Source organism: Myotis davidii, unplaced genomic scaffold (assembly GCF_000327345.1).
Source record: "Myotis davidii unplaced genomic scaffold, ASM32734v1 scaffold78, whole genome shotgun sequence".
Classification (NCBI taxonomy): Eukaryota; Metazoa; Chordata; class Mammalia; order Chiroptera; family Vespertilionidae; genus Myotis; species Myotis davidii.
The window spans coordinates 4,303,332-4,315,443 of record NW_006290305.1 but is presented as its reverse complement, the minus strand read 5'-3'; the positions used below and the strand labels follow the sequence as shown (position 1 = coordinate 4,315,443).

The following is a 12,112-nucleotide window of genomic DNA, read 5'->3' as shown; positions in this document are numbered from 1 at the left end:
TATTTTGATATAGTCCCATTTGTTTATTTTCTCTTTAGTTTCCATTGCCCTAGGAGCAGTATCAGTGAAGAAATTGCTTCGGCATATGTCTGAGATTCTGCTGCCTGTGGATTCCTCTAGTATTTTTATGCTTTCTTCTTTCTTAATCTAGATTCTAGAACAATCTCCATGCCTTCTGTTTTTTTTGCTTTTCATAATATCGACTTATTTGAAGCATTCAGGCCAGTTACCTTATAAAACCTTCCACATCCTGGATTTGCCTGACTGTTTCCTCATGGCTGAATTCAGATGAGACATTTGTTGGCTGGAACGCTGTACAGGAGATGTATGTACTTATTCCATCACAGGAGGAGGCTTCTCATGTCTGGTTGTCCCACTATTGGGGATGCTTGCTGTTTTTTAATGGAGGAGAAGCTTTATCTTTCACAAAGAAGTCAAGGGTATTAAACATTTCTTGTTTAGATTTTTACATCTTTCATGAGCACAATGAAAAAGCTTGTTAAGAGAAAATATACAAAAAGAAAAAGAACTCATGAACACAGGTTACAGCGTGGTAACTGCAGGAGGTGGAGGGGGATAGGTGGAGGTGGAAGAGGGTATATGGGGAATAAATGGTGATAGAAAATAAATTACATAAAAATAGATTTAAATTAAATAAAACTATAAATACTGGAAATAAAAAAGAAAATATGCAAAAAGAAATCACCAAGTGTTTCATTATCTACTGAGAATTTCAAATTCTTCCTTTTTTTGTTGAGAAAGCATAACTATTTATTAAACTATCCATCTTTACCCCTGCATGTATGCAAGTAGGATGGGAATAAGATAGTATTCTTTTTGGTGCTGCTAGTGTGAGATTCATAGCAAGGTAAAGATGTAAGATAATTATTTTTAAAACATTTTTATTTATATTTTTATGGAGAGAGAGAGAAGAAGGAAGAGGGAGAGAGGGAAACATTGATGTGAGAGCAGAACATTGATTGGCTGCCTCCTGTAATCCCCTTACCAGGGATCAACCCACAACCCAGGTATGTGCCCTGACCAGGAATTGAACCAGCAGCCTTTTGCTTCATGGGACAACACCCAGCCAATGGAGCCACATAGGCCGGGGCAAGGCAATTTTTTTTACTTGTGCCATTGCAAGGCCCAAACTGGAAAATGTCCAAATATCAGCTGTCCTTCCACTCTTAATTGTTATAATAAGTTTTTAAAATTTACAGTTTCATTTGCTTTTATGATCTTGGTCATCTTGTCTGAGAACACCTGATGATAAATGTTTTTGAAAACAGTATTTTGAATACATTCTTTGCCGTTTTTCCTCTTCTAAAACCTCCAGCTGGACTAACAGAAAATGTAGAGTATTTTCTTTTGGGTGACAGAATCCTAACAGCCCTCCTTTCCTCTTTGTGGCCCTTCAAGGACAAAGATGATATGGATCTTTAATATTAAATTAAATAAAATGAGTCATAATGTTAACTTGTTTGAAACAGAAGTCTTTTTGAAGATTGTAGAGGATAACTGGTAATGTGGAGATGTTGATTCTGTTTTTTTCAGGGCGTCTTTTATGACCAAAACTGTGCCTTGTGGAAATGAACTTCACAAATTCCTCATCTGGGATACTGCTGGTCAGGAACGGGTAAGGATACCTTGTTGTTGGCTTTCAAAAGAAAATACTAAGATCACTTTCTGAAGGGTTCTTTGTATTTGTCAAGACTCTAGTAGTTGCAAGTGACAGAAATCCAGCTGGAAATGATTAAAACAAAAAAGGAAACGTACTCTTTAGCTATGAGAAAAATGTAAGGGGGGTGCCTATTTGAAGGCAGGGCTGAGTTCAAGTCCTTCAATGTATTGTCAGAGGCACCCAACTCCATTCCTTTTCTTTGCTAGGCTTACCTCCAGATTAGCTTCATAAGGCAGACCCTTTTCTTCCCTTCACTAAGGGTGGCAAACAACTCTGCCTGCATTCTGACACCTTAGCATTCTAATGAAGGAAAGCACTTCTTTCCCAAGAGTTGCACTCTATGTCTTGGTATCTGAGGGTTCTCTTTGGTCATTTGGGTCACGTGCTCACTCTTGAACTTGATGCTGTACTGAGTTGGGAGAGGTGAGGGGGCGGGGGAAGGTTGGCACTCCTACTAGTAGCACCAGGTAATATGCTTACCCCAGAGCTATCAGCTCCATCTGAGTCACATTGGCTGCAAGTCAGATAGGCTTTGTTCCCCAAATAAAGTCTGGGTTCTCTAACTGGAAAATGGGGGAATAGACATTGGGTTACTAGAACAGTAGATGACTCCTCTCTAATTCTTAATTCTTTTTATTTGCTGAAACTATTTATGGAAAATATTATTTAAGAAGCTCATGTCTTTTAGATTTTAAAAAGTGAAATAGTAGACACCAACACACGGTGCCTATAACAGAATTTGTGTAGTAACTAGATTGTATATTATCAAAGTTGAAAGGGGTGGTCAGGATAAATGAAGCACAGGGATAACCAATATCTTGTCTTAACTGAGAGTTTTCAGCTGATTAAAACTTTCATCAGAGCAAATAATTATGGAGTAAGATAGGCTGAACTTTCCCTTGTCTGATCCAAACACAAAGGTCAGCTTCTCTACCTACCCCATTTAAAATGTCAATACTTCCCTCCTTTTCCCGCCTTCTATAGCTCTTACCACCTTCTAATGTACTATTTAATTCACTTAATTATTCATTTGTTTTATATATATATACATTATGTATATTTTTTATCCTCACCGAAGGATATATTTTTTAATTGTTTTCAAGAGAGAGGAAGGGAGGCAAGGAGGGAGGAAGAGAGAAAGAGAAACATCAATTGGTTACCCCCTGTACGTGCCCTGACTGGGGATTAAATCTGCAACCTTTTGGTGTACGGGACAACACTCCAACCACTGATCCACCTGGCCAGCGCACTTATTCTGTTTATTGTCTCTCTCCCTCAAAGGAAGAGAATCCAGGGTTCAGGATAATCCAGTGGTCAGCAAACTGCGGCTCGAAAGCCACATGTGGCTCTTTGGCCCCTTGAGTGTGGCTCTTCCACAAAATACCAACTTCTGTGCATGGGCCACGTAGTTTCAATCGCACTGTATGTGCACGCCCGCACGTGGTATTTCGTGGAAGAGCCACACTCAAGGGGCCAAAGAGCCGCATGGGGCTCCGGAGCTGCAGTTTGCCGACCACTGGGAAACCCATCATTTTCATTATTATGTGGCTCCTGAGCTGCAGTTTGCCGACCACTGGGAACCCATCATTTTCATTATCAGCTTCTAACAAATAAGAGTATGTTTATTATAATTTTCATTTTATATAAGTCCTCATTTAAAACTAACTTTCCAGCGTTTATAGATTAAAACCTTTAAAAAACTTCTTTAAAAAAAAGAAAAGGAAATTAGGACAAATCTTCTGGCCTACAAATGCTAACCTCATTAGAATGTCTTCTATTTTGCTACTAAATTAAAAGGACAGGCTTGCATACATGAAGCCACTGCCTGAAACATCTCTTCAACTCTGTAAGTCAGCTGTGCATGCTGACTCCTGAAATGAGGGGGGCGGGTTGAAGGAAAACGTGTCTTCTTAGAGACATCTTCGTTACATACTTTTGTCTTCTTTGTAGTTGTTCTGTTAGTTTTTTTGGGTTTTGGTTGTTAATAAAACTTAAACAGTGGAATTTTCTTGCTCCCCCTTTTTACTTTTGGCCATGAAATAGTTGCTTTTGCAGCTGCTTTTAGTGAATGTAATAAGTCTGTTTTACAAATAGCTGGTTTAATATTAGCAGGACTGCTGCTTCTATGACTGGCTGCTGTGTCCCGAGGGCTTGCTGTATGTATTCCATGCACTGTTCTGAGTGCCTTCTGTGCTAACACATTAGTCCTGTCACAGCACTCTGAGGCAGGGCTGTTTCTATCCCCATTCACGGGTGAGGTCACAGAGGCAGAGAGAGGGTAAGTAACTTGCTCAGGGTCACACAGTCAGTACGGTGGTATAAAGCTGAAATTTGAATCCAGTAGTCTGGGTCCTGAGGTTTATAGTTTTATTCTGATAGGACAACCACACAAATACTGTACAGCTGAAAGTAAAATTATCCAAAATTTCACTACCCAGATATTCCCACTATTGACATTAGATGGCCATTCTTCAGGTATCTCACTACGTATGTGTTGATAATTATGTCAGTGGGATCATGATTCTTCATAACCTGCTGTTTTCATTTGATAATACCATTTTCTACAGGGAGATTTCTGTATGATGTAAGCAGAGCATTTGATATTTACCTACCTATTCTGAAATAACATTCAAGAGGTTGACTGCTTTTGGTGAAATTTGGTACTCTCAAGTGACTATATGGTTTGTAGTTTGGCTCACTTACCATCTCAAAGCAAAACAGCAATAGAAAACATTTTATATGATTGTATTTCTAATTATTGTAATTGCTTTTCCTAAAATTTAAGTATTAGATATCTATTACTATATTGCTATGTCTGTACTTTTAAAAGAGCCCTATTATATATGTTATATTAGTATTATATATCTGATTAGTGTTATAGATTGCTACAATTATTAGTTTTATATGTGCAAGGCAAAACTCCATAGCATTGCTTCAGGGATGAGCAGTTGAGGTTTGGATGCTAATTTCAGGTGAATGCTTTTTAGAATCTAGATTTGTGGAGAGAGTGTGAGCAATGTCTACATGGCCTTTGTGGCCATCAGTCCCTCTAACCCTCGAAGGCCTGATGTAGTTTTCCTCCGGCTGTCCTTGCCTTGTGTCCCTTGGTGCAGTCTTGCATCTCTCCAGTGATGGCAATTTTTCAATCGTGTTGGCAGCTTATTGCTAGATTTAATCGTGCTTATAATGACGTTGCCTAATGTTTGAGCTAAAAATAAACTCCCCGCTGTTGCTTGTGCCTACTGCTGTTTGTTCTGTCTCATTAATTATCGGAGTCCAGTGCATTTTATTATCCCTCCTTATCTTTGTAGAAATATGCTACTGTTCTCCTTAGTTTTCATAATTTTAAACAAACAAAATCTCTTTGGATTTATGATTTGACGATATAAAGACATGGATCTGTGTCCTCCAAGGAGGATAATGCTCAGCCCAATTCTTTGCATGTATTAATTAGTCAGTATTTGCTTATTTGTGGACAGAGTGAACCAAGTTCTGCCTAGCATTCATGGTATTCTGGTTAAAACCCCACTTGCTGCCCCGTACTAATTCTATAATATTTTTGGCATAATTCATATTCTTGAAAAATTACTTTTCCCTCTGAGCGCTGGAAACGTGAAAGGATTCTCCTCTTCCCTCTCTTTGTATAAGAGAACTTTCATTCTTGATTTGCTGTCTTACTTTTCATTCAATTACATATCATGGGCATCCTTTGATTCTTTCAGTGGCAAATTGTAATATGCAGAGTGCCTCTGTAAAAAAAAGTTTAAAAAAATCATTTCCAATTGATTGTTGAATCCAGTTTGTTAAAAGCTCAACATTTTCAAGATTTGTGCAATTAGTTTATTGCTACCAAGAAGGGTGTTGAGAGGGGAGAGTGTGGGCTTTTGCAGGTTTTCACCCTGTCCTCTTCAGATGGGCTGTGCTGGTTTCTGTTTCATGCTAAGCTGTGAGGAAGAGCAGCAGTAGCTCAGAAGGATGTGTGCAGGAACCGCAGCTCAGAAAGTCCCAGGGGAGAAAAAGTAATTGATCTGCCCAGCTCTGTCCTCCCATCTTCCATCCAGCAGGATTTGTGTGGGGAGATGAGAGAGACTTCTTTCCCATTCAGTTTTCTTTAGAGTTCTTTCTTTGTTTTTCTGTTTAGTTGGGATCCATAATATCCTTATTGCTGTTAAAACATTCTCATCACAATAGGATATGCAACCTTCATTTCCTAGATGTGTGCTTCCAAATCATTCTGTTTCTGCTGTAAAACACAATCGCAGTCCATAGGATAACAGAATTTAAAATGTCAGTATCTCGGAAGAATTTCAGGCTTCATTCCCTTGGTTTGATTCATCAGAGCAGCATTATTTTATTTATTTATTATTATTGTTTATTTATTTATTTTTAATTGATTTCAGAGAGGAAGGGAGAGGGAGTTAGAAACATCAATGATGAGTGAGAATCATTGATTGGCTACTGCCTGCACGCCTCCTCTTGGGGACCAAGCCTGCAACTGGGGAATTGAACTGTGACCTGGCTCATAGGTTGATGCTCAACCATTGAACCACACCGGCCTAGCAGAGCAACATTATTTTCAGAATCTAATATGGAAAATATTAATATTTTTATTCTTTGCTTTCATTCGGTTGAAGTCCGTTTTATAGCTGCCTTTCCTTCCTAGTGGACTGCCTGAGTCATAATGGTTTTATTTATATAATCTGGGTTTTAAATGAGCCACAGTCACAAATTCCACAAAGGTGAATTAATGATTCCATTATTAGCATAAAAACTTTTCATCACTCTACAAATACATCTGAAGTTGAGTAGATTGACTTCGGAAATAAAACTAATTATGCTTTTTAAAGATGAAATTGGAGAACACATAGACAAGTCTAAAAAAGTCTCCTCCCAAGCCCTTTAGCCCTAGGCTAATTTCGATGTCTAGATTTGCTTAATCTGGATGATTCATATAAATGGAATGCTAATCTGTGTTTTTTTGTGACTAGCTTTGTTCACATAGCATAGTGTCACCAAGGTTCATCTGTGTTGTAATCTAGGTCAGTACTTCCTTTTAATGGCTGATTAATATTTCATTGTATGAAAGTATGACATTTGGTTTATCCACTTGTCAGTTGACGGATGTTTGGGTTATTTCCACTTTTATGAAAATAATGGTGTTTTATGAACATTCATGTACACGTTTTGGTGCAGATGCATGCTTTAAAAAAATCTCTTTGTTACATATCTAGGAATGAAATTGATGGGTTATATGGTAATACTACATGAATCATTTCTAAAACCTGCCAGAGTATTTTCTAAAGTGGCTGTACCATTTTATATTCCTACTGGTAGTGTTTGAGGTTCCAATTTCTCCCCATTCTTGCCAGCACTTGTCTTTGCCTAACTCAAGTCCACAAAGATTTACTCCTTTATGTTCTATGAATTTTATAGTTTTAGCTCTTACATTTAGCTCTATGGTCTATTTGTTGTTAACTTTTGTATATCTTGTAGGGAGGGGATTCATCTTCATTCTTTGCATGTTAGGATCATACAAAATCAGTTGTCACACGCAATACAATTTATTGAAAAGACTCTTCTTTGCCCAATTAGTTGTCTTTGCACCTTTGTTTAAAATGAATTGGCCACCAATGTGAGGGTTTAATTCTGGACTCTCAGTTCTATTCCTTTGATCTAAAATTTTATCCTTATGCCAGTACCACATTGCCCTGATTACTGTAACTTTTTCATAAGTTTTGAAATTAGGAAGTGAGTCCTCCAACTTTATTTTTCTTTTTCAAGATCATTTGGGCTATTCTGGGTCCATTGCATTTCCACATGAATTTTAGGATCAGCTTGTAAATTTTTACCAAAAAATCCAGCTAAGATTTTGATAGGGATTGTATTGAGCTTACAGATGAATTTGAGGTTACTGTTTCCTTATTTAAATTATAAGTGATGAGCAAGTTGTGTGCTATCTTCCTCTCTTTGGAGATTATGCATGGACTGGAAATGCAGCTTTGACCTCAAAGTGGTATTTGAAGAAAAATTCTAAATCAAGTATTAAATCTTTTTAATGTTAAATGTGTTTCCAGTAGTAAACTCATATAGAACCATAAACAAGGTTATATTTGTCAAGTTATCACTTAAAACTTACCAAACCATGATTAGACTTGAAATTTATGATATTTGACTAAATTGTTTATTTAAAGAAATACTCTATCTTCAAAACAGTATTATTTGAAGCTGATTTAGTTTTTTTCCCCCCAGCAGTGTAATCTAACTCGGGACCAGACTTTATACATACCTTAATACATACTGCCAAAGATAATATGATAATATTCTGAAACTCATGGATTCAAAAGGCTTACACTTTTCTAGTGAGTGCATGAACTCTTTTTCAATGAGTGAGATATTTCAAGTATTCCAGAAAAGTTCAGAAAATAATATAATAAACATCTCTAATTGTTCCACCATGGTTCCCTTAATCTTTACTTGCTCCTTCTGTCAGAAGTTTTCCTTGAACCCTGGGAAAGCCACACCTATGCCCTCCAGGAGCTGACAGTTCAGTGGATGCAGTCATGGCGTCTGAGCACTATGTGCTGTTTAACCCTACTGCTTGTTTGCCTGCATTGGCTTAATTTTGTAAGTGCCTACCAGTCTACCATTATTTGGAAGGTTTGGTGGTCGGGTAACCTGTGCTCAGAGGGCCAGGATGCAAAGCTGTGGCATAAATACTGGGTCTGAATGGGTCCATGAGAAAGAAAAGAGAAACAAAGCTGTCAACATCTGAGGTCAAGGTCAGACTTTAATATCAAAAGAATCTCTCTCTCTCTCTCTCTCTCTCTCTCTCTTCATAGCCCTAGAGTCTATGGTCAAGAAAGTGGTTCACAGTTCATGGGCCCCTGCTAGAGTCAGAGAAAGTTTGACTTGCGGGAATCCTTGAAGAATGAGGCCTCTTACAAGCTCAGAACCAGCTGGTCTTTGTTTTCTCCTTCACTTGCCCTGCAGCCACTGGAAATAGCAGGCCCAGCTCCACACACCACCAGCAAAGAGCACACAAAATCTGGCTCCTTAGCTGGCTGTTGGCAGGGAATGCTTCACCCTATGGCATCTTACCCACAAACCCACCAGAGAACGGTTTTCCTAGGAACCTCCCTTCGGTGAGAGAGAGTAAATATACGATTTTTCTGTCCCCCTCCTTCCCCAAGAGAACAGTGCCTTTAATTAGTGCAAATTGAGATCTGATGAGATAAATATTCTAAATATTCCCCCTTCCCCCTCCCCCTCATAGTCAGAAGACAGATTAGAAGCTTGCCGTTAGGTGTATGCTGTTAAAAATGAGATCAATAGCTATCAATACAGCTGTGCCATGTCGTTTTCTTTTAGAAGAAGCCTCAGGAATCACCTTCAGTTAAAAGGTGAGTGAGCCATAGCTGAAGAGGTACAGTGCTGTTTCAAATTGGCGACAACAGCTGCGGAAAGAAAGCATGGCAGTGATATTTGAGGAGGGGTGTCGCTGGCAGCTGTGTGGGCAGAGCTGGAGCCACTTCGCTGGCATATATCCCCAGAGCCGTGCTGTTTGGGGGTGTTGATGTCATTTAGGAAATTAGGAACTAAGGTGCAGAACTGCCCTTTTGGGTGTCAGGATGCCACTGATGGGAGAGAAGGAGGAAGGACATGTCCACATGTTAGAATAAATTTAGTAAGTCCTTTGGAAAACACTCAAAACATTTCTGCACGTGGCCAGTGAGATGGGAAAGCTGGGAGTGAAGGAAAGGGAATGGGAAGCGTGAGGCAGGAACAGTGGGGAGGAAAATCTCAACCCTGAGTTGATCTTAGAAAGCAAGGATGAGCTTCTGCCTGAGAGTAGACCCAGCCCCCTTCCCCGTCTCCATGGACGCCTCCCCTCTACCGTCCTCAGGGACAGGCAGGTTCTAGGAGGGAAGGTGACTGTTAGAGTCTTCACCAGTTCGCCACGATGTTTTGCTGGTGTGCGTTTTAGTCTGGGATGCCCTGCACAGCTTCTCACTGTGAGACACTGTCTGGCCTTTGGGTTGAAGCCAATTTCCGATCTGCTGAGTCTCGGAGTACCCGTGGCAAAGATGACAGCCTCCGAGCTGGAGATAGGCATTGGGGGGTGGGGTAGGGATGCATTTATTAAGCATCTAAGAGGTACTTTACCTGGTTGTGTTTCCAGTTCTCCCCTCCTCTCCCTATTTTTTCTTTTATACAGTGAATTTCCTAAATCTGGTTAAAATGCAGGCAAAGGACACTGTGAGGCCTATGAATCTCATTCTTGACAAGGAAATTAGGCACCTGGGCTTCATGTCATTACCAGAAGGACATGCTCCTGAGGTGCTCAAGGACACATCTAAACAGGGACAGCTGGAGTGTCCTCAGAGCACAGACGTTGCTGTTTGGAGACTTGTATCCAGAGCAGCCGCTTTGCAGGAAGCCTGACTTCATCCTCACTCCAAGAAAACATTCACTTTTTGAGGCCAGTGATCTTGTCTTCTTCCCCTTTTCTGTTTGTTTCCCGTGGCTGCTGTAACAGATGACCACAGATACTAAATATGCATTTAGTATCTTCCTTCTCTCACAGTTCTGAAGGTCAGAAGTCCAAAATGAGTCTTATGGCCAATATAAACTACAGTCAGGCTGTGCTCCTTTCTGGAGGCTCCGGGAAGAATCAGTGTCCTTGCCTCTTTCAGAGAGGCTGCCTGTTTTCCTCGGTTAGTGGCCCCTGCCTCCATCTTCAGCAGCACAGCATCTTCAGATCTCTCTGACTCTCTTGCCTCCCTTTTCCACTAGTAAGGACCGTTGGGTTGACATTGGGCCCACTAGAACAATCTCCCCATCTCAGAATCAGTTGGTTAGCAACCTGAACTCCAACCTTAATCCCCCTTTGCCATGGATCATAATATATTCACAGATGCAAAGGATTAGGACGTGGACATCTTTAGAGGATATCATTCTGCCTACCAACTCATATCTCCCCATTGCTAAGAACAGTATCTGTCATGTATCTAGTGTTCAGTAGATACTTATCAAATAAATGAGTAAGTTCAGCATAAGCTAAATCTTCATTTCATCATTTTAAGCAATGTTTTATTTCAGAGAAGCAACTGAGAGGTGGACAAAGCATGGGGTGTGTTGTTAGAATTCCTGTGTTCAAGGTCTAGTTCTACTATAGAAGAGCTGGGTGTCTCTGGGCAATTTACTTAACCATTCTGAGCCCATTCCTTCATCTATAAAATGAGAACAGCCCTATCGTCTACCTGTCTTGACAGGGTTACTGATTCATCACATGTTCAGTCATTAAATATGAGTCCCTGCTGTGGCCCAGATAGGGGATCAGGGATGGTTCTCAGAGGAGGTGGCAGCTGAAAAAAGGTGTGATGAAATGAAGGAGTGAGCCTTGTGGATGTTGAGGGGAGCAGGGTCCAGGTTGGGAGAAGGTATGTGGGGAGGCCTTGAGGCTCCATGTGGTTGCTTGTGTTGGAGCAGAGAGGAGGCCAGGGGCTGGAGGCAAACAGGGGAGGGGCCTAGTGTTTGAGTGTCTAGGGCGGTGATGGTGAACCTTTTGAGCTCGGCGTGTCAGCATTTTGAAAAACCTTAACTTAACTCTGGTGCCGTGTCACATATAGAAATTTTTTGATATTTGCAACCATAGTAAAACAAATATTTATATTTTTGATATTTATTTTATATATTTAAATGCCATTTAACAAAGAAAAATCAACCAAAAAAATGAGTTCGCGTGTCAGAGGTGTCATAGGTTTGCCATCACTGGTCTAGGGCCTTAGACACCATAGTACAGAGTTGGATCTCATGCTTAGTAAGTATGAACAGGAAAGGGACACAATTGACTTTTATTTGAAGAAATTACTCTGCTTAACAGTTAGCACAATATGATGTTAAGTGTCTGCTTCAGAAGACTCCAGTGGTAAGGTGGGTGGGATGTGAGGAGAGGGTAGGAACATGCAGGGACCAGGTGTTAGAGATGATCTTGAGCCTAGGGCAGTGATGGCGAACCTTTTGAGCTTAGCATGTCAGCATTTTGAAAAACCCTAACTTAACTCTGGTGCCGTGTCCACATATAGAAATTTTTTGATATTTGCAATCATAGTAAAACAAAGACTTATATTTTTGATATTTATTTTATATATTTAAATGCCATTTAACAAAGAAAAATCAACCAAAAAAATGAGTTCGCGTGTCACCTCTGACACGAGTGTCATAGGTTCGCCATCACTGCCCTAGGGGATGAGAAAATGGACATGCATCATGTTGTGCTCTCTTCTTGTGTATTTGTTTGAAAATTTCCATAATAAAATGTTGAAAATAGATTTAATGGTCTATGTAAATCAAGCATGTCAAACTTAAAGGCTAACACGGGCCAAATAAGTTTATGTGGGCCACAAAAGGACAAAAGCTTCAATTTTCACG

At 39.9% G+C, this 12,112-nt stretch overlaps 1 protein-coding gene across 1 annotated transcript in view; it reads left to right on the top strand.

The window, feature by feature from the left end:
• RAB31 (RAB31, member RAS oncogene family) overlaps positions 1-12,112 on the top strand; it is a 114,933-nt gene that overhangs the window by 57,833 nt on the left and 44,988 nt on the right. Inside the window, exon 3 of the mRNA XM_006763270.2 lies at positions 1,555-1,636. Coding sequence (XP_006763333.1) covers positions 1,555-1,636 — 82 coding nt within the window. The remainder of the gene's footprint in view (positions 1-1,554; positions 1,637-12,112) is intronic.